Below are 24,145 nucleotides of genomic sequence, written 5' to 3'. Positions count from 1 at the left end.
TCTTCCTGCCTTTGTGTGTGTGTGTGTGTGTGTGTGTGTGTGTGTGTGTGTGTGGTGTGAAAGGGGAGTTCTCCACTCGCTGAAGAAAGGAGGGTGTTAAAATGCAGGTGATCATTGTGGCTCATCTGCCCAGGACAGATGAGGACTCATTCTTAGGGGACTGGCAATGCTTTTGTTTTGGTGTCAGCATCTGGGATGGTGGCAGTATGTTGCAGCAATCTATTTAGAAGAGTGTTCCTTGAACCTCCAGATTTAAAAGACTCGGTGGAGCAGAAACACGAGAGCACCAAGGGTCGTTTGTATGTCAACACAAATCCCAAACGACAGGGCTTTTTAAAGAATAGTAGGATTATATCTACCTTTTGGGTACATTAGGTAGAGTGGAAAGAAGGGATTCTGGAGTATATATTCCCAGAAAAAGAATCCCAAGACAGACGTCTTTGCACAAGGTTATCTAACTCTCCTTGACAAGTGCACGGGCAGAGGTGGCATTTGGTCCTTGAGGTCACGTTTACTGGGAGGTTACGACGATGATGTCCAGTTGACAGCAATCCAGCTGACCCTGAGCGCAGGAGCGCCCCTAGGACTGCGGCACAGAAAATACGCTAGGGTCTGTCGCCCCTCCTCCGTCCTGTTCCCGGGGGATTGGAGTAGCTTTGGAGCCGCTGACGCCATCCCTTCCCGCCTCCGGCTGCCATGGAGCATGCGCTTCCCTCCTCACTTCCTCTCCGGGAGGGAGAGATTGTAAAGCTACGCCCTAATCGACCCGCGGCCGGTCCGCGTCACAGGAACTTCAGCACCCACGGGGCGGACAGCGCTCTCCTCCACCTGGAGACCCGACTCCGGAGCGCGGAGCCCTTCCGATCCTCAACTCCGGAGCGGCGCAGTGCCCCTCGCCGGCCCCCGCCGCTCTCCCTCCCCGCACCCCCAGTCCGGGCTCTTCCTGTTTTTACTCCTTCTTTTCATTCATAACAAAAGCTGCAGCTCCGGGAGCCCGGCGCCAGGCTGTTTCTGAAGCCGAGCGTGGAAGAATGGGGTTCCTTTGGACCGGCACTTGGATCCTGGTGTTGGTGCTCCACGGCAGCCCTCTCCAAGCTTTCCCCAAACCCGGAGGCAGCCAAGGTAAGTGGACGCTTTTCTTCTCACCTCCCTTTTATTTCGCCACGAAAAGGTAAAGCTTGGCGTAATCCGTGAGCTCATCCGTAATCACCCTGCCTCATTTTCTGATCAAATCATATCCGAGCGTATTGACAGAGAAATCGGTCGAATTTAGAGGCCCAAGAGAGATTTTCCCCCCTCACTTTTTAACTGATAGATCGTTTAACTGATGGATCGTTTCCAAAGATGTTACTTTGTAAAAGGGAGAGAATCTTTTCCACCTAAAGTGGTTTGGTTTTTTCTTTTTTGTTTTTCCTAATTACTTTACAACCTTTCTCAGATACTCTATTCTTAACACGTGCAATATATGAGTTTTTAATGTGCTAATAATACCAATCTCAATTATACTCTTGTTGGCTGAGGATAACTAGTAAGCCAAGTGTTAAAACTATGTGTTAGATTTCTGTTCAGAGAATAAATATGGCTCTTATTAATTCACTAAACACACCAAGATAATGAGCAAAGCAACACTGATAATCATTGTTATCGTGGATCTTGATAACCTTTGTTCATATATGTTTTGTTTTGGAATCAGCCAAAACTATTGCTTGTAATATCATTTTTTATATTTATTTAACAAGAGACATATTTTGTCTTCCTAATGCACGATTAAATTTGTATTTGTGTGTGTTTATTCTAGACAAGTCTCTACATAATAGAGAATTAAGTGCGGAAAGACCTCTGAATGAACAGGTAGGTAAAAGTAAAATTACAAGTGCTATTTTATTTTGCTTTAATTATTATTATTTGATGTAATTATGCTGCAATCTTTTTGAATTTACAAACTTCAGGAGCTTAATGGAAAGGTGACAGAGAATAGAAGGGGAAGTCCAGTTTCAGTAATATCTATGCCCTAACAGAGATGCACATCTAACTGTGAAATACATAGAGCTACTGCATAAGCCAGAAACCTCCACATCACATCCATTCTGCTGTAAGACTGCTTAATTACCACAGATTTATCTTTTACCGGTATTATAGAAGGAAGCAATGAATATTTATAGAGCATCTGCACTTTTATCTCATTTAATCCTTGTAACAATGCTTTGAGAGAGGCATTTTTATCTACTTTTACAAAAGAGAAAATAAATCCCATAGAGATTAAATCATTCGGCTCTCATACTTGTTAAACAGGGAAGCAATGATTTACAAGGTCTACTTCTTTGTTCCACAGATTGCTGAAGCAGAGGCAGACAAAATTAAAAAAACATACCCTCCAGGTAAAGAGAAATCTTATCAATGTTCATTTAAATAATGTGGGTTATGAGAATCTTAACTAAAATGGATATGTTGGCTTGGGGCTTTTCTTTCAGAAAGCAAACCAGGTGAAAGCAATGATTCTTTTGTTGATAACTTGAACCTGCTAAAGGCAATAACAGAAAAGGAAAAGAATGAGAAGGAAAAACAGTCCATAAGAAGCTCCCCATTTGATAATAAATTGAATGTGGAAGATGTTGATTCAACCAAGAATCGAAGACTGGTTGATGATTATGATTCAACTAAGAGTGGATTGGATCATAAATTTCAAGGTAAATGACCACAAAAGGATTTTTTGTGACTCATTTTTTTCTAATTTGAAGTTTTTTATTGTGCATGAAGAGGTCTTATGTTTGAAAAAATTGCTCTTGTGCATTCCTAATCTTTTATTAATCAAGTCCAAAATTGAGACTAAGCCCAAACTTACCAATAATGTACAAAATACCAACTCTACAGAGACCCAGATTTATTTTTTATTTAAGGTCCTTTTATGGTGCTTTGGAAAATTTCTAAATTTTCTATCTATCTGTTATGTTATTGAATTCATTTTAACATTGTAATTTAGTTAGCAATTAGTACAAACGAAATATCATGATTTCCAAGTATTTAGATCAGTAAAACACTCCCCAAAGGTCAAATAGCCACCATTTCTTCTCAGTATTCTCCTCCTAGCCACAATCTCTGTCATCCTAACCATTCTGTGGCTTCAATTATGTCTATATCCTAATATCCCAAAGCACTAGCCCAGACCTCTCTGAGCTATAGACCTATTTATTTATCTACCTACTTACCCCTTCCCATGATTGTATAAGAAACACCTCAGGGAGCCAGCAGGTGGCATGGTGGTTAAGGAGCTGGAATCCCTGAAGGCTGACCACAGTTCAAGTCCTGGACTTGGCAGCTTGCTTTCCCACTTTCCCTCTCTCTCTGGTGAGTGCACATGCCCTATGGAAAATTAACAATGAATTTAATGAATTCTTTTTTAAAAAGTAATTATTTAATGTTATCCAATATTATTGTTTTAATTTGGTAAGAGAGAGACACAGAGAGAGAGAGAGAGAAAGTGGGAAAGCAAGCTGCTGGGTCCAGGACTCAAACCACAGTCAGCCATGTGGAAGTTCAGTGCCTCAACCACCCCACCAGCCGCTGGCCCCAAAATTAAATTAAATAATTCTTTAAGAAAAAAAAAAAGGGTGGGGGAACAGGCAGATGGCATGGTGGTTAAAGGCACTGGACTCCCACATAGCTGACTGCAATTTGAGTCCGGACCTGGTTGCTTGCTTTCTCATTTTCTCTCTCTTTCTCTCTCTCTCACTCTGTTCCTGTCTGGTCAAATTTAAATAAATAAATAAATAAATAAATAAAATTTTAAAAAGTTACATATAAAATTCTTTAAGAGAGAGAGAGGCACCTCAGATTTACCACATCCAAGATTAAATTTATGACCTCTCTTCACCTCATACCCTAACCTCTCAGTGTTCTTCCTTTAGGAAAGATATTACTGTCCATCTGATTTTTCTTCCTTCCTTCCTTCCTTTCTTTCTTTCTTTCTTTCTTTCTTTCTTTCTTTCTTTCTTTCTTTCTAAAGAGATTTTTACAGTAGGGCACATGCGCTTGCCAGCAAGAGGCAGATAGAAAGTGAGAGATTACCCTCCCACCCCAGGGGAAGGCCCCGCTGCAATCCCTTCTCCTCCATTTTCCCCTCGGGATTTTGGGCAGGCACACACACATGCCTGGCATGAGTTTGAAGCCACCAGGTGCAGGGCTTGCACCTCAGTTGGCCATGTGGGAGTCCAGCAACACAACCATTACATCATCTGCTAGTCCCACCATCTGATACCTTTGGGACCAAAGTCTAAGATCAATTTCTTTTTCTTTTCCCTCAACTCCCAAATTTTAATTTACCCAAAGTTATTTACTTTTCGGTCTCTCAGTCTCTCCATTTCTTCTCTATCCCTAACCATCACCATTCTTGTCTAATCACTATCTCACTTGAACTGTAGCAAAATCTACAATTTTCACACTTACCACCACGACTATCTCTAACTCCTTCCTCTTGTGGCAGCCAAACTGGTCTTTTCAACACACAAATACTAGCATGCCACTCTTTTTCATAAAACCCTTTAGTAGAATAAAACCCTTTTCTTAGAATTGAAACCAGATCTTTAACATGACTTCCATAATCCTACATGGATTGGTTCCTGTCTATAGCTCTAGGTTCATACAGCACACAGGATCTGATAGAAACTGTCTTCTTCCTTCACGGCACAAAACTGCAGTTCGTAATTTTACATAAACAAGTGTGACTACCTCTGATTAATGTCTTTCTCCAGAACTAAACTGAAAATTTCACAAGCACAGAGACATTGTAGCCACAGTACATGATAGTCATGAATTCACTGAATGAACGAATGGTCAACTGAAAGACCATGTGAGGGAATAAAAGGACGGCAATACGCAGGCACTGAAGGTGTGCTTTCTTATCTGAGGAGTAGTTTTTAGGAGGGAGTTCAGGCTTTCTTCTGTGTCCTTATTGTGTTCCACGGAAACTAGAAAGTCAGGTTGATTATCTCTGCTGGAAAACAACTGACAAGGGCTTTCATAGGACATCATGGCCTGAGGAGAACTCTGAAACGTGTTGTGCATCTCTGGGGTGGGGTGGGGTGGGGGCCGTGGTTTATTTTTCAACACATAATCGTATTTCATGACAGGGAAATTTCTTTTTTAAATCTTGAATGCTACTTTTTAACCTAAGGTGTTTGAATTAGAAATAAATAGATGCTGACTATGACACCATACATTTAATTTAATAAAATAAAAATATAGTCTAATGTTTGTTTGACTGGACCGGTCCAGCTGATGGTACTCGAAGGCAGAGACACAGACTTCTCTGTGAACTGACCACTGGCTGGAGCAACACATTTTTAAATTATTCAACATTTTATCACCCTCCCAAGTGGCTGTGATACTTCGGAGTGCTAATCCTGATGGCTTTAGGTTTACTCAAGGAGTCTCTTTAATGCCTCTGAAGAGTACAGAAAAATTGAGCCAAAGTTGAGCTTCTGGTGTCCAAGGCTTTAGAACCCACCAGGTTGTACAGAACATCAGAGATGTGGAGACTTCATCATGGAGAGAAGAACAAGGAAGACTTAGACTTAACCAGACCTTTAGGATACCTCCAAATAGTCTCATGCTGTAGGGCCTATCAGTTCTCCTTTTCGGTGTTTTCTCTTTTTTTAAAGATAAATTTTTGCTATAGGGCATGTGCACTAGTGGAGAGGCAAAGAGAGACAGACAGAAAGTGAGAAATCACTCCCTGGGTGTGTGTGTGTGTGTGTGGGGGGGTGACCACGCTGCAATCCTTTCTCCTCCATTTTCCTCTCAGGATTTTGGGCATGCATGCTGGTGTGCCCATTGTGAGTTTTAAGCCACCGGGTCCAGGACTTGAACCACTGTCAATTCTATGTCAGTCCAGCATTGTAACCATTATAACATCTGATGGTCCCCCTTTTTGGTGTTTTCTATAGTATGTATTACTTAGGTTGTTCTTTGTTTTTTTGTTTGTTTGTTTGTTTGTTTTCCAAGTTTCTTTTATTAAGTAGTGCTTTGGGGCAAATACTTACTGAGTACTGACCATGTATTTGAGTATGAACTAGACAAAGAGCCGTGTACAGTCAGGGACGATTCCTAACCTGTTCGTCACTATTTCCAGTCTCTGGCACATAGTAAGACTTCAATAAAAATGTATTCAACAGGGGCCAGCAAGGGGCACAGTGGTTAAGGTGCCAGACTCCCACATGGCTGATGTTGGTTCGAGTCCCAAACCTGGAGGCTTGCTTTCTTACTTTCCCTCTTTCTCTAGTCAAATTAAATAATAATAATGAATATAATTTTAAAAAATGTTTTGACCAAATGAATGCACAGTGCCATGTTAGAGCTGGAGAGATATCTTGGGACACAGCCTTTTGAAATTCACTCAGAATATTGTGGCTCTTCAACAGAAGTTATAAATGTGGAAAGTACCTTTGGCTTCGGTTCATACAGACAGGGTGGAAGACCCCCTTCATGAACAGTAGGGAAGTCAGAGAAAAGAGGCTCTCTCTCCTGCAGGTTACTAACATTCTCCCGTTGTGAGGTAAATGAGCTGAAAAACAGTCCACTCAGTTATTTTCCAGCACTAGCAGGCAACCAATACTCTTCCTTTTTCAGATCCTGAGGGATGAGAAGGGAAATAAATTCTTCCACCTCTGCATAGACCAGGGTAGTTTCTTCTCTGCATACTCCCAAGAGCCTGTCTTGCAACCCACAAATGGAAAAATCAAACCTAGATGATAGCGAGTCTCTGCTCCTGGAAAATAGATGATGAGCCCAGTATTCAGCCAGCTGGGGGCTGGGGGCTGATTTTGTGAGGAGTTTTCCTTAGGTATTTTTCTGACTTTAGTCTCTGGTACTCAGAGCTAAAGGGGCTCACAGCTCATGGGTTGGCCAACAGCTCAGCAATTATGCATTGACAGAGAATTTCCGTTCTCTTTGTATAATCACCCCACTCATTTTCCCAAGCTTCTTTCCAAACAAGAAGACATTCTAATGGCAAATGCATGCATCTCCCTCTGCAGAATCTGGGGGAAAGGCCAGAGTAGAAACCCCTTATCTGAATCCTCAAAAACCAAGGAAGAAAAGGGCAGAATCAGCATAGACATATTTGGGTTTTCTCTTGCTTATTTGTTTGTTTTGTTTTGCTTTGTTTTAAGAGACAATGATGAGCATGATTTGAGCAGAATCTGGCCAGGCATTCAATTTCCATTTTCTCTAGAAAATAATTGCAGTTCCTTTTTTTTTCCCCCAAAATATGAACAAATCCACTGTATATAATAACATTAGTATATTAGCTTTCCTAAAGTACTTTACCATTAAAAGGTTTTGCCTCTTATTTCATCTGATCCTCATAACAATCCTATGAAATAGATACCCTTATTATCTTTAAAACAGGGAGTTAAGTGCCTGTACACTTGAACCGTTCAGTGTGGCTAGATTGGGGAAGGCTGATTGATTCCTGGAGGTTCTCAGTAGATTGGTGCAGTGCTTCCTTGTCACTAACTTTTTCCCTCAGGACGGGTTCTTGCTTCAGTCTGAAGTAACGTTGCCAGATATATTCCCAGGGAAGCCAAGAATACACATTTGCATGCCTCTCCGCAATGATTTACATATTTCTTCGTGCAGACCTGCTTCTACATTTTAAAAATGTGAATTCCTGGCATATAAATAAAACAAGTTCCCTATTCTATGAAGAATAGAGCTTGTCACATTACATTGCCTTACATAAAGATACTCTGACACATTCAGTTACAAGTAAATATTTATTCCAGGTAACTCATAACATCTTCAGTACACTCTCTCCTGAATTCTAGGTGTGAGGCAAGTTCTCCCACTCCTAACCCAGGAGTTTGACTGTGACGAGGGTATATGGGAGGATGTTACCAATCTACTCCCTATGTGAAAATGGAATATAAAATTATATATTAAATCATCAGGAAAGTCATGGCACATTTTTCTTTTTAAGAGAGATTTTTGTACAGGGCATGTGCACTCACCAAAGAGACAGAAAGACAGAAAGTGAGAGATCACCCCCTAGGAGGGATGACTACACCACAATCCTTTTTTCTCTATTCTCTTCTTGAGATTTTGGGCATACATGCACACGTGCCTGGCGTGAGTTTTAAGCAGCTGGATCCAGGACTCGAACCATGGTCAGCTATGTGGGAGTCCAGCAATGTAACCATTATACCATCTGCTGGTCACCATGATGCATTTTTTTGCATAGAAAAATGAAAAATATGCATGACTTTCCTGATAACCTAATACAAGAGTGCTTTGAATAATATGCCATGCTATATAAATATAGTACATTATTCAAAGAAATAGTATAATATTGTTTGTAGTATTTGTGATGATAATAACTAGCAAAGTCTTTTGTAGTGTCTTTAGCTCTTTCTCTGAAAGTCACTAAAATACTTTCAGAATTTCCATTATCATCCTAGGTTTTTTTTTTGTTGTTGTTGTTTGTTTGTTTGTTTGTTTTGCCATAAGGCACATGTGCTCACTGTAAAGAGACAGAGAGAGGCAAAATGAGCACTCACCCCCAGGGGAATGGCCATGCCACAATTTCTTCCCTCCCCTCCATTCTCTTGATATTTTGGACACCGTGTACATGTGCCCAGTGTGATTTTCAAGGTGCTGGGTACAAGACTTGAACTGCTGTTTGCCATGTGGGAGTCCAATGCCTTAACCACAATGCCACGTGCTGGCCCTGATCATCCAAGGTTCTTTTTTTTCTTTTTTTTCTTTTTTTGGAGAGGTTTTTGCTACAGGGCATGTGCTCTCATCAGAAAGACAGAGAGAGACAGAGAGACAAAAAGCGAAAAATCACCCCCCAGGGGGGGATGGCCATGCCGCAATCCCTTCTCCTCCATTCTCCTCTCAGGATCTTGGGCATGAATGCATATGCGCCTGGCATGAGTTTAAGCTGCTGGGTCCGGGACTTGAACCGTGGTCGACTACATGGGAGTCCAGTGACATAGTCATTACGCTAACTGTTGGTCCCTGATCATCCTAGGTTCTTAATTTGAAGTCTAGTTTTATCTCAAACCAAAAGTCTATCATGAATATATCCCAAACATCTGAATGTATCTATGCAAAGTAGAGATTGTCAGTACTGTATGATTATGAATAGGTCTGTGATCACCATGATGTGAAATTGTGGTTGCTCTGTTAGATGACCCAGATGGCCTGCATCAACTCGATGGGACACCTTTAACTGCTGAAGACATTGTCCATAAAATCGCCACCAGGATTTATGAGGAAAATGACAGAGGAGTGTTCGACAAGATTGTTTCTAAACTGCTGAATCTTGGTCTCGTAAGTCACATGCATGAGAGTAAGCTGACTTCTCAGTATAGCTTGGAGCATGTCCAAGAAGCTATGCCACTCGATTCAAGCAGCCAGGGTTTATTTTTATTAATTTTTTAAGCGATTTTAACTATAAGGCACATGCTCTTGCCAGAGAGACAGAAAGTGAAAAGTCACCCGCAAGGGGAATGGCCACACCACAATTTCTTCTCCTCCGTTCTCTTCTTGGGGTTTTGGGCATACATGCAAACGCACCTGGCATGAGTTACAAGCCACCAGGTCCAGGTCTCGAACCTCAGTAAACCACATGGGAGTCCAGCATCTTAACCACCATGCCACCTGCTTGCTGGCCCTACCAAGGGTTTATAATACAGGAACCACAGGGGGGTTTTTTTGGCAAAGAATTCTTTTATATATTTATTTTTAAAATTTGACCAGAGAGGGACAGAGCAAAAGTGAGGTTAAGTGAATAAACAAGCTGTCAGGTCTGGGACTCAAACTGCAGTTAGCCACGTGGGAGTCCAGCGCCCTTAACCACCACACCACCTGCCAGCCCCATATACCTTACATTTTGAGAGCAAGTAAAGCACCGTTCTTTCCCATTAGGAGTTTATAGTCTATCAGAAGAACTGGACAAGTACATACATATCTGAAATGAGAGGTACTTAAGAACTGTAACAGCAGTTCAGCATGCCAGAGAATGGCTATGTCTATCCGCAGTAAGAAAAGCCTTCAGAGGAAGAAGTGTTTGAAGGATGGGTAGGATAGAATCAGCAGATATGAAAGACGTGTGTGGCAAAAGGGAAATGTAATACATTCCACAAAAGTGTATGATGTGTGTTTGAGAAACTGCAACTCCAAGCAATCCAATCTGAGCCCTCCTCAGCTTGGCTCCTCAGCCCTCATGTAGCCCCGGCCGGCTTTAGGAAGAGGCCTAGGTGGCAGGACCTCCAAGGTAACCTGAAGATAACCTGAAGCTGTGATGCAGCAATGCTTAGGGTGTTTCTCAAAGTCAGTGTTCAGCAGACAGGACTGACAGCTTGCTGGGTGGGCTCAGGACACTCCTCCCAGGACTGCCGGGCGTCGCTGTAACAGTGGCATGTGGTAGAGCACAGCAAGGGAGTCTTGAAAGGGTTCAGAAGTTTCCTCTTCAAAAAACGGGTGCTCTGTAGAGCCAACAGGTGGTGTGGAAGTTAAGGCGGCTGAATCTCACATGGCTGATGGCAATTGCAGCCCCAGACCCAGTAGTTTGAAAATCACACTGGCACGTGTACATGTGTGCCCTAAATCCTGAGAGGAGAATGGAGAAGGGCATAGCCATTGCGGCATAGCCATCCCCTCTGGGGGTTTATTTCTCAGTTCCCTCTCACTGTTTCTCTCTCTCTTTTTTTGTCTCTACTGAGAGCACACCCCTTATAGCAAACAAAAAACGGTGCTCAACTACAACTACAGCATTTAATCTAGACTTCCTTGTAAATCACAAGAAAGGGAATTGTAGTTCTATATGTTTGCCTCTCTATAACAGATCACAGAAAGCCAGGCACACACCCTGGAAGATGAAGTAGCAGAGGTTTTACAAAAATTAATCTCAAAGGAAGCCAACAATTATGAGGAGGAGCCCAATAAACCCACAAGCAAGTCTGAGAATCAGGCTGGAAAAATATCAGAGAAAGTGGTATGTATGTTACATATATGTCTATGCATGTACATGGAGGAATGCGTATGTGTGTGTGTGCACTTCTATCAATATATAATTAGTTAATGAGAATAAGACAGTGTGGAAAGGGGGAAGTGAAAAGAAGAGGATAGAGAAAGATAGCAAGTGAACAATAGAGAGGCAGGACGTTAGTGAGAAACAGATATGGCTTATTAACTGTTGATGATGACATGTAGAGTATTCTCAACTGGAGTGGTCTGAGGAGTATTTTATGATGGGCAAAGTATTTTTACAAGCAAAATGAGAAATACTGTTTTAAAAAGTAATTAGAATAATAATAACAATGATTGGGGAAAACATAGAAAAGATATTGAATGTTGAAGCAGGGAGATTAATGTCTCTGTACTGACTGACATGCATGGCATTCCCTTTTGAAAAAGCAATGTAATACACTGTAAAGTTATATGTAATCCAATGTAATATAAAGAAGATTATGATGATAATAAAAAATAAAAAAATACAAAATAAATAAATGGGAAAATAAATAAATAAATAAAATAAAAAGCTATACTTAAAGAAAAATATATATATATAATTAGTATCTTATTTAGTTTCATAGATAATTTGAGGAATGTGATATTTTTAGCCCACTAAAATGCATATTTATAAAATACCAACTAGTTAAAAGGTATAAATGAATTTAACTTTGAAAATAATTTAAACATTACATATTATAGTCAGCTAAATAGTAAGTGTTATATTATACCACACAGTAAAATAACACGTCATATTAGGTTAGCATTACCACATAATAACTATTTGTATTGTCCTAGTACTAGAGCCAAATACCTCACAGCTCTTTTGATAGTCAATTTCTTTTGTTCTAATCATTTTTTATGTTAACCACTAAGCCACCTGCTGGCCCCCTTGATAGCCAATTTCTGTCCACAGTGGATGTCGTCATCTGCTCTCAATACCATACAAAAGCAGCAATTGGTTTCGTCCTCTGCCACACCAGCTTTCGTGTTCCCCAGAAGTGGTTGCCTGATGCTGCCTCTTTCTTGGCTATCTGTATCCACCTGTTTCTTCCTCTTTGCAATGGCTCGGAAACCTACCTGTCATCCTTTACCCAAACCCAGCCGTTCACCCTTCCTTCCCCTCATTGCACTCCTTGCCCCTCCATGTTTTCCTTGGTATCCACCGAGCTACTTTAAAACTTAAGCGAGAGGGCACCGGCAGATGGCATGGTGGTTAAGAGCACTGGACTCCCACATGACCAACCATGGTTCGAGTCCTGGATCTGGTGGCTTGCTTTCTCATTTTCCCTCTCTCGCTCTATCCCTCTCTGGTCAAATTTAAATAAATAAATAAATAAATAAATAAAGTTAAATTTAAAAAATAATAGTTCTTAAAAAAAAAATCCTTAAATGAGGGATCAGCAGGTGTCACGGTGGTTAGGGTGCTAGACTCCCACATGGGAGTGACCACATGTGCCCAGTAGCATTATTGTATTAAAAATAACAATAATGATGATAAATAAAAATAAATAATTGTTTAAATTTTATTTATTTATTTATTTAAATTTGCCCAGAGAGGGACAGAGTCTGTGAGAGAGGGAGAGAGAGAAAGAAAGTGGGAAAGCAAGCTGCCAGGTCTGGGACTCGAACCACGGTCAGCCATGTGGGAGTCCAGCACCCTTAACCACCATGCCACTTGCTGTCCTCTAAATAAATGATTTTTAAAACCTTAAATGAAACTGACCCTAAGAGAATATTAAACTCCTCGCCTCTCCTTTGATTTTCTTCACCACAGTACTCAGAACCATGGCTTCTCATCTTTTCCGACATCCTATTCTAAATACCAAAAAAAAGAAAAAAGTTTATGAGCTTATGCTTCTATTTTCGAGAAGTCAGAAAAATAAAAATAGGGTCTGGAATTTTTTATTAGCCCCAAAACTCTTCTTTTCTTTCTCTCTCTCATGGCTTCCAATCCCTGCTGGCTTCAATCTCTTTTTCAACAGCTTTTGAAGATCTACCCACTCTGGGGGGTGTGGAGGGGGAAGCTTTCTCGATTTATCCAAGAACTCACGACTTTCACTCTAGCTTACTAGTCTGAACCAAAACTGACGTAGTTATTTTCATCATCTTTCACTCTCATCCTAGTCTTTATTTACCCATCTCCACCACGTCCATATGCTTGACCTATTTACTCATATTATCTGAATGCATCCATGCAAATGAAATAGTCTTTCAATAAATATTTATTGAGTAAAGCTGCTCACCCAGCACTGGGAATACCATGCTTGCTTAAAAAGATGTGATCTCTGCTTCCATGAAGCTTAAGGTCTAGTGGAAGAGGTAGACAGTGTTCAGAGAGTCACGTATTTTAATTAAAACCGCATTAAGCGGTCTGAGAAAAGGAACATAGTTCTAGGAGACCACACCCAAAAGAGAGCCTGTTCCCAGTGTAGGTTCAGGAGGAGCTTCCTGAGGAAGAGAACTGACGGTCAAATAGGAGTGAACATGTGAACACGAGAGGCTGCATTTAGAACAGGAAGTGTGGGGGCATCGAAGTGACTGCCACAAGGATGGTGTGGCTGGCACAGAAAGGAGCCCCAGAGAGATGAGACTGGGGGAGTGGACCCGGGCCAGACCATGCAGAGCCTCGAGAGCCATAAATGGATGCCGATCTTTATGTAAGAGCCACGGGAAAGCATGAAGGGTTTTAAGCGAAGGACTTAGGCAATCAGATTGTTAAAGATAAGTCTGGCTGCAATGTGGAAAAGGCAAAGGGAAGAACTCGGAGGTGGGTGGTGCCAGCAAGTGAGAGGTGAAGCCTTCTTGGGCTAGAGTGGGAGGGGGGAGAGAGAGAGATGTACATATTTGACATAAAATGGGAAAGAAGGGCCAGCAAGGCTGCCGTGGAGTGGCTGGGAGGAGAGGAAGACGAGGTGAGAAAGGCCCTTAGGTTCTGTCTAGGTCACTGAATGGAGAACGGACCCGTCACTAAGATGGACCCCAGAACAAACATGAGGTCTGGAGGAAAGAATCCTGTGCACCCATCCAGACAGCCCTTAAAATGTCACCCACACATGCCCAAGTGTGACAGCTGTGCTTCTGTCAGACATTCTGACACGCTTTCCTATATCCTCACACCACCGTCTGTGGTAGTCTACGAACTCCAAGCTCCCCTCCTCAGTGAAAGGCAGTTTTGGGAGAAGGAACTCATGAAAACTCATGGAAGGGAAGTTGGCCAGAGCAGGAATCTGGAAATTCCCTGTCTGTTCTTCCCAGAACAGGAGCCAGGGTCTTCAGGGGGTCCCCCTTGAGGAAGAGCTTCTCTAAGTTCTGATGATCTTTCCCTGTGATTAGATGTGCATGTTCCTAGATAGGGGTTTGAACCTTCTGGGGCTTGTGAAGGAGGACGAATTGTTGTATTCCACGTTCAAGGGCACCACAGAGGGAAGACTTGAGCTGGAATTCCACTAGTTCTGGCAAAACACTTATTTTTCACTGATTCGTTTTTTCCCCCCTCTGGAGACCCCAATGACAGCAATTCAAGACGGTTTTACTAATGGGGACAAAGATGAAACTGTGTCTAACACCTTAACCTTGACGAATGGCTTGGAAAGAAGAACTAAAACCTACAGCGAAGACGACTTTGAGGAACTCCAATACTTCCCAAACTTCTACGCGCTACTGAAGAGTATTGACTCAGGTAATCCCTCTGTTTTTCTGACCATGTGGAACAGAAATCAGAATTTGAGGAAATGTGTGGGTAGGTTTTTTTTTTTTTTTTCCTGTTTTCAGTTTCCAAATGTAATCCTCAATGACCTACGCCTAGGTGTGGGGAAAACAGTTCACACCAATGTTTATCTTTTTCTGAAATAGTCGTGGAAATATTGAGGAAAGGGTAATCCGGAAAGGTGACAGTACTGGATAATTGAATCTTACCATTAACAAAGGGTTCGTGTATTTGTTTAACAAACAGTCATTGAACATGTGCTATGTACAAAGCTGGGAGGGACCTTGTGCAAATATGATGGAAATGAGTCAGACAGTATCCCTGCACTGGCACGGCTCTAGTTCAGATGCAGTTCTTTTTTTAATTTTTTTAAATTTTCTAGAGGGCATGTGTACTTACTACAGAGACACAGAGAGAAGGAAAGCAAGAAGCAGCCCCACCAGGGGGTTGGCCACGCTGCGATCCCTTTTCCTCCATTCTCCTCTCGGGATTTTGTGCACACACACACATGCACCCAGCATGTTCCTTAAGCCCCTGGGTCTGAGACTCAAACCCGTGTAGTCAGCTTTGTGGTATTCAGATGCCCTAACCACCACGCCACTGTCTGGGTTCAGACTCAACTCTCATTGCAGTTCTTTTTTTTTTTTTTTTCCTCCTCAGTTTTATTGAGATATAATTGACCAAAATAATGTATACATTTAAGGTTTACAACTTGATATTTTAAATATATATATACAATTGTGAAACGATCCCTACAATCAAGCAAAGTAATAAATCCTTCACCTCACACGGGGACCATTCCTTTTTCTTCTTTTCTTTGGTGTGCATATGCATGTGGATGTGTGCATGCTTGTGTGTTAAGAACACTTAAGACTAGGACGAGCTGATGGTGTAGTGGTTATGTGGCTGGACTCCCACATGGTCGACTGTGGTTCACGTCCTGGACCCGGTGGCTTGAGATTCACATTGGGCGTGTGTTCACATGTGTCCAAAATCCTGAGAGGAGAATGGAGGAGAAGGAAGTGTGCTGTGGCCATCACCCCTGGGGTGATCTTTCACTTTCTGTCTCTCTGGTTGTCTGTATCTCTCCAGTGGATGCATGTGCCCTATAGTAAAAATCTCTCTAAAAAAGAAAAAGAAAGAAAGAGAGAGAGAGAGAGGGAAATAAAGAAAGAGGGAGGGAGGGAGGGAGGGAGGGAGGAACAGAACACTGAAGACCTACCCTTTCAGTAAATTTTAAATATCCAGTATGATATTGCTAACTATAGGCATCGTGCTGTGCATTTTCCTGAATTTACTCACCTCGTGTCACTGACGTTTTCTGTCCTTTGAACAGTATCTCCCCACCTCATCGTCCCCCCAGCCTTGGCCACCTCTATGCTACTCTCTACTTCCATGATGTGACTATTTAAATTCCACACGTAGATGAGGTCATATGGTGTTTGTCTTTCTGTGCCGGATTATTTCATTTAGTGTGTTGTCTAGTTTCTTTGACATTATTACAAAAAAAAAAAAAAAAGCAAAGGAAAGGAAAGTAAAACAAAACGAAAAACCAGGAAAGACATCCTATCAGTTGAGGTAAATCTTTACTTAAGAGGTTCTTCCATTTTCTGTCTCAGTGGGAACAACACGTGGAACCTAATTTTTCTGATTTTACGTTATTTGAGACATTGCTTCATCAGTATTTTTGGCTTTAACCTTCAAATTAGATAAAATGAAGAGCGTTGGAACTAAAGGAAGCCAGGTGTCCAAAACACACTTGGGAAATGATTTGATGTCTTGAAAGCAAAGTCCTTACTGTATCCTGGTCTTTTCTCTCACATGTGCACTGAGTTGACTGAGGATTGCAGTTGGTGTTTATTTGGGGTCCATCTGCAAGGAAGATAATTGCGGGCACCAGTCTTGTTATTGTTACTGCCCTAATGTCTTTTCCTCTCCTTGTGTAAAGATTCAGACTCAGATTGAACGTCTGTTATAAAGATCTCTGTCATTGTAACTATTTCCAGAAGAAATGACCTTAGAGTAATCTTTCATTTCTGGAGAACATCGTTGGTCCTTAAATTCCAGATACTGGCCAGATGGCACCAGCCCCTTAGGCTTGGATGTCTTGAAGGTCCATTCTGAGCCATCCTGCCCCATGGTTGGCAGATGCCCAGTTCAGAACCTGTGTCATCCTGGTGAGTCACTTCTCATCAGTAAAGAGCATCAGCGGGATATCAAATATTTATACAATGTGACCTTGAGCAAATAATGTGAAGGCTGAAGTTACTGTTTACCAGGTCTTTTTCCACCTTTCATCCTCCCCAACCTTGTGACTTATGCGGTATTTTTTTTTAGAATTATTTATTTATTATCATCATTTTTCAGTTTTTTTGACCAATGAGAGAGAGAGGGAGAGCAAGCGAGCAAACTACCAGGTTCAAGACTTGAATCCCAGTTGGCCATGTGGGAGTCTAGTCTCTTTAACCATCACACCACCTGCTAAATCCCTTATGGGGTATTTTAACGATGCCACTGTAGGGGCTGGTAGGTAGCATGGTGATTAAGATGCTGGACTCCCACCTGCTAGCCCTGGTTTGAGTCTCAGATCTGGTGGCTTACTCTTTCTCAACCTCCCTCTTTCTCTCTTTCTGTCTCTCTCTACTGAGTGCACATGCCCTATATAATTTTTTTTTAAAGTAAGAATAATAAATAAATAATTTTTTAAAAAAGTGATATTATACTTTATAAATTAACATTGATGGGACCAGCAGTTAGCATAATGGGTATGTCGCTGGACTCCCATGTAGTCAACCGTGGTTCGAGTCCCAGACCCAGTGGCTTAAACTCACATCAGGTGTATGTGCGTGCATGCCCAAGAGGAGAATAAAGGAGAGAGGATTGCAACATGGCCATCTCCCCCGGGAAGTGATTTCTCGCCTTCTGTCTCTCTGTCTCTGTCTTTCTGGTGAGCGCACACATCCTAGAGCAAAACACTCACAAAAAAAATGTAAAAAAAAAAATTAACATTGAAAGGTGAAGCTGCACTCTGCTATTTTTCTTTAAATCATGTTGTCTTTTTTATGTAGAAAAAGAGGCAAAAGAGAAAGAAACACTGATTACCATCATGAAAACGCTGATTGACTTTGTGAAGATGATGGTGAAGTACGGTACGATAACTCCGGAGGAAGGTGTCTCCTACCTTGGTGAGAGGCCTATTTCGTTTGTACTGTGGTGGGTCACTATTAAAAGTAAATTGGAGGGCCAGCAGGTGTCACAGTGGTTAAGGCCCTGGGTCCCACGTGGCCAACAGAGTGGTTTGAGTCCTATCCTGGTGGCCTGAAAATTACGCCATATGTGCACACATGCATACCCAAATTCCAGAGAGGAAAATGAAAGAGAAGGGATTCCAGTGTGGCCATACCCCCCTGAGAGAAGGGGAGTGGATTTCTCACTTTCTCTCTCTCTCTCTCTTTCTGGTGAGCACAGGTACCCTATAGCAAAACTTAGAAAAAAAAAAAGTAAACTAAAGATTTGGTAACAATTACTTCACGGATTTGATCATGTATGCCAATACAGCTCAAATCATCTGGGTGTCCAGAATTGCTCCATTTGATGCATAATTCATACGAATAAAATTAACTAGAACTTTTTCAGCCCCTTATAGATCCAATTTGAGTATAAAGATTTCACATTTATTATAATTAATTAGAATTTTCTGGGGCCAGCAGGTGATCAAGACGCTAGACTCTCACAGGGCCGACTGCAGTTCAAGTCCCAAACCTGGCAACTTCCTTTCTCTCTCTCTCTCCCTCTGTCTCTTTCTGGTCAAATTGATTAAGAACAATAAAAACATTAAATAAATACTTATTTTTTAAAAATAATTTTCTAATAATCTCCATGGAGATTTTACTAAAATTTGACTCAGAGATATTTTCGATTGTCTTTAGAAGGGTGGGTCTGAGTCTAGATTTTCCACTCTGAGGTTTGTGTGTGGCTTTTGATGGACTGGCCTGGGCATCAAAAGCCCAGGCTCCTGGTCCCAGCCCTGGCACACACCAGCCTGCCACGCTGGGGAAGGCATTGCACTTTCTGGCCCTCGACTTCTGCAAATATAAAGTGAAGGACTCTGCTCTCTATAATAAAAGCTGCCCAAGAACCAAATCTAGCCCATCACTATTTTTAGATAGTACACAAGCTTAGAATGGCTTTTACATTTTAAATGATTAAAAAGAAAATCAAAAGAATAGGATTTTGGGACACATGAAAACTATGTAAAATTCATACTTCAGCATTCATAAATAAAGTTTTTTGGCTTTTTTTTTGGAGAGGTTTTTGCTATAGGGCATGTGCGCTCGCCAGAAAGACAGAGACAGAGAGACGGAAAGTGAGAAATCACCCCCAGGGGGGATGGACACACCATAGCCCTTCTCCTCCATTCTCTTCTTGGGATCTTGGGCATGCACGCATAAATAAAGTTTTATTGGGACATGGCCATGCTCGTTTGTTTTAACATTGTCTATTGCTGTCTCGTGCTATGACAGCGGAGTTCAGTTGCAACAGAGACTATGTATGTCTTGCAAAACCAGACGTATTTACTATTGGCCCTTTACAAAAAGTTTGTCAACCTCTGATTCACTGAACTTTATAGATAAACTTGGACATTCTTTACTTATTTTTTTTTTTTTTTGCTGTTCATTGCATTTTTTAATTAAATTCCTTGAGATTATACATCTCACAAAATTTTATAAACATGGATAGAGACCTGCTAGACTTTTGACTTACTGCTGAGTTACACAAATGATCCATTATAAAGGAAAAATCCTCTTTTTCCAGAGGATAGTAATACTTGTTTCATTACATTTGTGAAACAGTTATTTGCGAATAAGGAGACTTAAAATGCTAAATAATTACTTCAACTATAAACATGATTTAAAGGACATAGTATTTTAACCAATAAGCTTTTCTAGGACACATTCTTTACTTTTACATGTAGGATTGCATTGTTTTTTATTTAAATTAAATCAAACAAAATGTAGTTTCTCGATTGCAATAGGCACATTGCAAGGGCTCATGTCTTTGTTTTAAAAAAATTTTGTTTTCCTGATTAATTTAGATAATCAACAAATAGCATTCATTCCTCATATAATTTGGGTAAGATGGCTTTGGCCTCCTACTCTGCTAGGGAAGAAAGAATTAAACAGAAGAGGAAATCTCATAGGCTAGTGTAATCCAGAATTATCCTATTTTTAAAAAATCCAAAATATATTCAAAAGGAAGTGAAAATTGCTCACAATAGCAACATCCTGGTTACATTTTGGCTTATATACTTTTTTTTGAGAGATTTTTGCTATAGGGCATGTGCCCTCGCTGGTGAAACAAAGAGAGCGACAGAACGCGAGAAATTAGCCCCTGGAGGAGATGGCCACACCACAATCCCGTCTCTATTCTCTCAGGATCTTGAGCACACATGCACATGTGCCTGGTGTGAGTTTTAAGCCACCAGGTCCAAGACTTGAACTGCAGTAGACTACGTGGGAGTCCAGCGACGTAACAATTATGCTCTCTGCTGGTCCCCCCCCACACACACACCCCACTTTTTTTTTAGTTGCTATAGAGTACATGCACTTTCTAAAGAGAGACAGAGTGATGGGATCAGGGGGAACAGCTTCCAATGGGGAATGGTCACACTGCAATCTCTTTTCCTCTCTTTCTCCATCCTGTCAGATTTGGGGTGCATACTCATACATGCCCAGTATGTTTTTCGAACCACTGGAGCCAGGATTTGAACTGTGGTTAGCCACTTGGGATCTGGCTTCCTTAAGCACTAAGCCATGGGCCAGACCTTGGCTTATCTCCTTCCAAATGTTTTTCTCTGTATGGTGTGCATGTACATATCTATGTCGTTCCTTTCTTTCATCTAATTTAACAAAAGTGGGCTCAAATTGCACACAGTGCTTTATGGCGCATGTATATATATGCATTTAGGATCGAACCTGGGCCTCCCGTGTGCCCGGAGCCTACAGAACAGTGTCTTAGCAGCATACCACTGCCGTTAGGCAAAAGTCAAGCCAAAGCATGTTCCTAATACGGCTATTATTTTGGAATTGTTATCATGATATTTACAAACCTTTAGTAGAAGTTGGATATCATCTGTGAGGAAATACAATGATGTTTCTTCTCTTCCTTCTTCCAGAAAACTTGGATGAAATGATTGCTCTTCAGACCAAGAACAAGCTAGAAAAAAATGCTACTGACAATAAAAGCAAACTTTCCCCAGGTATGTTCTAGTTAACGATTTTTTCGAGCTTTTCAGAGTAACTTGTTCTTGAGTGGTTACTGAAGAACTTCCAAATTGTTATCATGATATTTACAAACCTTTAGTAGAAGTTGGATATCATCTGTGAGGAAATACAATGATGTTTCTTCTCTTCCTTCTTCCAGAAAACTTGGATGAAATGATTGCTCTTCAGACCAAGAACAAGCTAGAAAAAAATGCTACTGACAATAAAAGCAAACTTTCCCCAGGTATGTTCTAGTTAACGATTTTTTCAAGCTTTTCAAAGAGTAACTTGTTCTTGAGTGGTTACTGAAGAACTTCCAAAAAACATTAATAAAGAATTACAGATTACAAAAAGTTTTAAAACCTGAAACTGAATCATAGGGTTAAGTAGATGAACCCTTAGCTATTTGGTGCCTAATCGCCACACAGAAAGCGGGCCCTGAAAAGAATAACGGAGCAATGTCACTCTTTACTGAAGGGTCATAGCAACTTACTGGTGAGAAAGAAAGCGGCTACATCACAAGCCAGCGATCCTTCCTTAAAATCTCCTCTAGGTATTGTTTTTCCCTCCCCTGATCACCACCTCTCCAGACTACTTTCCCTGGTCATCTGTCTACTTCCTGCTGTGCCCCACCAAGGTCATCACCTGCTCTGAGAGGTTCTGTGCCCCAAAGTCGTATGACACCCCCCCCTTGGTTTCTGCAGTTCTGCATCTCCATGCATCACCCTGATCAGTACAGCAGACAGCACGGAGCTGAGCTGTGCAACGGTCTCCTTACAGTGGGGAGGGTGAGACCAAGAGAAGACTGCAGATTTTAGCTCTTTAATTGTTCAGCTTATTGCAGAAATTATGGACATGTTCTTCAAGGTGTAATGGATAGCTGTTTTTTTTGAGAGAGAATTATTTATTTAATTTTATTTATTATTATTAATTATAATTTGCTATAGGGCACATGCACTCACCAGAGAGAGAGAGAGAGAAAGAGAAGGAAATTGAGAAAGTAATAAGCCATCAGGTCTGAGACTCGAACTACGGTCGGCCATGTGGGAGTCCAGTGCCTTACCCACCACACCATCTGCTGGCCCATGGATAGCCATTTAAAAAGATATTTTCAAGCCATTTTTAATAAACTGAAAACATTTTTCCATGATGATGTTAATGATAAAAGCAAAGAATAAAATCATACCACGACCATGAGAAAAAAAAGCATGCATCAAGATCTATACCACAGTGGGTGTTTTACATGAAACAATAATTGGTTTCTTTCTTCTTTCTTATTTATTTATTATTTTTTTTGCTATAAGGGTGCGTGTACTCGCCAGACAGACAGAGAGACAGAGAGACAGAAAATCAAAAAATAACCCCCAGGAGGGAATGGCCACACCGCAATCCCTTCTCCTCCATTCTCCTCTCGGGATCTTGGGCACGCACGCACACCCGCCCGGTGTGAGTTTTATGCCACCGGATCTGGGACGTGAACTGCAGTCGACTACATGGGAGTCCAGGGACATAGCCATTACGCTAACTGCTGGTCCCTCCTATTTGTTTTATAAGATTTTTTTTTTTTTTTTGGTAGGTTTTTGCCATAGGGCACTTGTGCTCACTAGAAAGAGATAAAGAGAGGAAAATCACCCTCTACAGGGGATGGCCCCCTCACAATCCCTTCTCCTCCAGTCTCTTTTTTTTAAGAGAGATATTTTTGCTATAGGGTGTGTGCACTTTCAGAGAAGAGAAACAGAAAGCAAGGATTTTGGGCATGCATGTACATTTGCCCAATGTGATTTTCAAGCTGCTGGGTCTGGGGCTCCAACGGTGGCTGGCCGTGTGGGAGTCCAGCTCATTAACCACCATGCCACCTCCTAGCCTCACAGAACATTTTATTTAAAAAATTTGTTTTTGTTATGAAACTCTTTGAGATTCCTATTTCATTGATCATTGTTTTCAAGTGGTTACCAACTTTCAGGTTTATAATTTTTAGTTCAACATAGAATTGCTTGTTATTTTTAAGTAAGAAGTTGACAAGAGTTAGCCCTTTTAACAAGAGTTCAAGTCTGTTCTTCATAGTAGGATGACCAGGGCAAGGAACTGTACAAAGAACAGAAGGGAGCCAGCAGATGGCGTGGTGGTTAGGCCAACCGCCCTTCGAGTCCTGGACCTGATGGCAGCTTGCTTTCTCACTCCTCCCACCTCCATCTTTCTTTGGTGACCATATGTGCCCTATAGCAAATTAAAATAGTAATAATAATAATAAATAAAGTTAAATAAATAAATATTTTCTTAAAAAAGAAGGGCAGAGGGAGAGAAGTCTGGTATAGCCGCAAATTGTCCGGTGTTACTCTGAGTGATAGACCATTCTTCACAAACACAACATCAAGGAGAGATTGGACAGCATAGAGTTATTTTTGTTGGAAATCAAGACCCACCGAGTTTACTTTCCGACCTGTCATACCCACTTGGTTTCCTACACTGACTAAAGTAAAATGAATAATCTACCTAATGACCCCGTGTGGCTGAAAGAAAGCTAAGCTAAATCCAGACACCAGGGTTGGCCCACCTCAGCTCTTCCATTACCTTAGCAGGTAATCTTAGGCATATCTCTTCCTTCCCTGGGCCTCAGTTTCTTCTTCTGTAAAGTAAGGATAAAGAGACAAGATAATCACCAAATTTCCTTTTGGGCCAAAAAATGATCTGACTTCAAACTGTACCTTGTCAATAAATTCATTTCTCCATTCGGAGTGAATTAATAGATGGGAAATGGGGTTCTAACCACAGTGTACAATCTGATTACAGTGCCATTAGAGAAGAGTCACGAAGAAACAGACAGTACCAAGGAGGAAGCTGCTAAGATGGAGAAGGAATATGGAATCTTGAAGGATTCCACGAAAGATGATAACTCCAACCCAGGAGGAAAGACAGAGGAACACCCAGGTATAGCATTGGGAACTCCAGGTTGGAATGAAACTGGGGCAGTTTCACAAGGTAGGAGATCCAAAACAGCCCTTCCACACCTGAGAAATAAGCAGGATCTGGATGGAAAAGATTTGGCGTGTGCGCTCTTCACTTGAACAACCTTTTTTTTTTTTTCCTTAGAGGGTTTTGCTATAGGGCACACGTGCTTGCTGGAGAGACAAAGTGAGAAGTCATCTCCCAGAGGGGATGG

General features: G+C 41.3%; 1 protein-coding gene across 1 annotated transcript in view; it reads left to right on the top strand.

The window, feature by feature from the left end:
• Nucleotides 1-712: 712 nt before the first annotated feature.
• The window catches only part of SCG3 (secretogranin III), a 41,685-nt gene continuing 18,252 nt past the window's right edge, over nucleotides 713-24,145 (top strand). The window contains exons 1-10 of the mRNA XM_006168750.3: nucleotides 713-1,122; nucleotides 1,799-1,851; nucleotides 2,333-2,378; nucleotides 2,472-2,687; nucleotides 9,188-9,330; nucleotides 10,847-10,996; nucleotides 14,518-14,695; nucleotides 17,791-17,907; nucleotides 20,898-20,981; nucleotides 23,776-23,913. Of these exons, the coding sequence (XP_006168812.1) occupies nucleotides 1,032-1,122; nucleotides 1,799-1,851; nucleotides 2,333-2,378; nucleotides 2,472-2,687; nucleotides 9,188-9,330; nucleotides 10,847-10,996; nucleotides 14,518-14,695; nucleotides 17,791-17,907; nucleotides 20,898-20,981; nucleotides 23,776-23,913 (1,216 nt within the window). The 5' untranslated portion in view covers nucleotides 713-1,031. The remainder of the gene's footprint in view (nucleotides 1,123-1,798; nucleotides 1,852-2,332; nucleotides 2,379-2,471; nucleotides 2,688-9,187; nucleotides 9,331-10,846; nucleotides 10,997-14,517; nucleotides 14,696-17,790; nucleotides 17,908-20,897; nucleotides 20,982-23,775; nucleotides 23,914-24,145) is intronic.

Source organism: Tupaia chinensis, unplaced genomic scaffold (genome assembly GCF_000334495.1).
Source record: "Tupaia chinensis unplaced genomic scaffold, TupChi_1.0 Scaffold146140_1, whole genome shotgun sequence".
Classification (NCBI taxonomy): domain Eukaryota; kingdom Metazoa; phylum Chordata; class Mammalia; order Scandentia; family Tupaiidae; genus Tupaia; species Tupaia belangeri.
The sequence above is the reverse complement of the archived record's forward strand: the minus strand, read 5'-3'. Positions and strand labels throughout refer to the sequence as shown.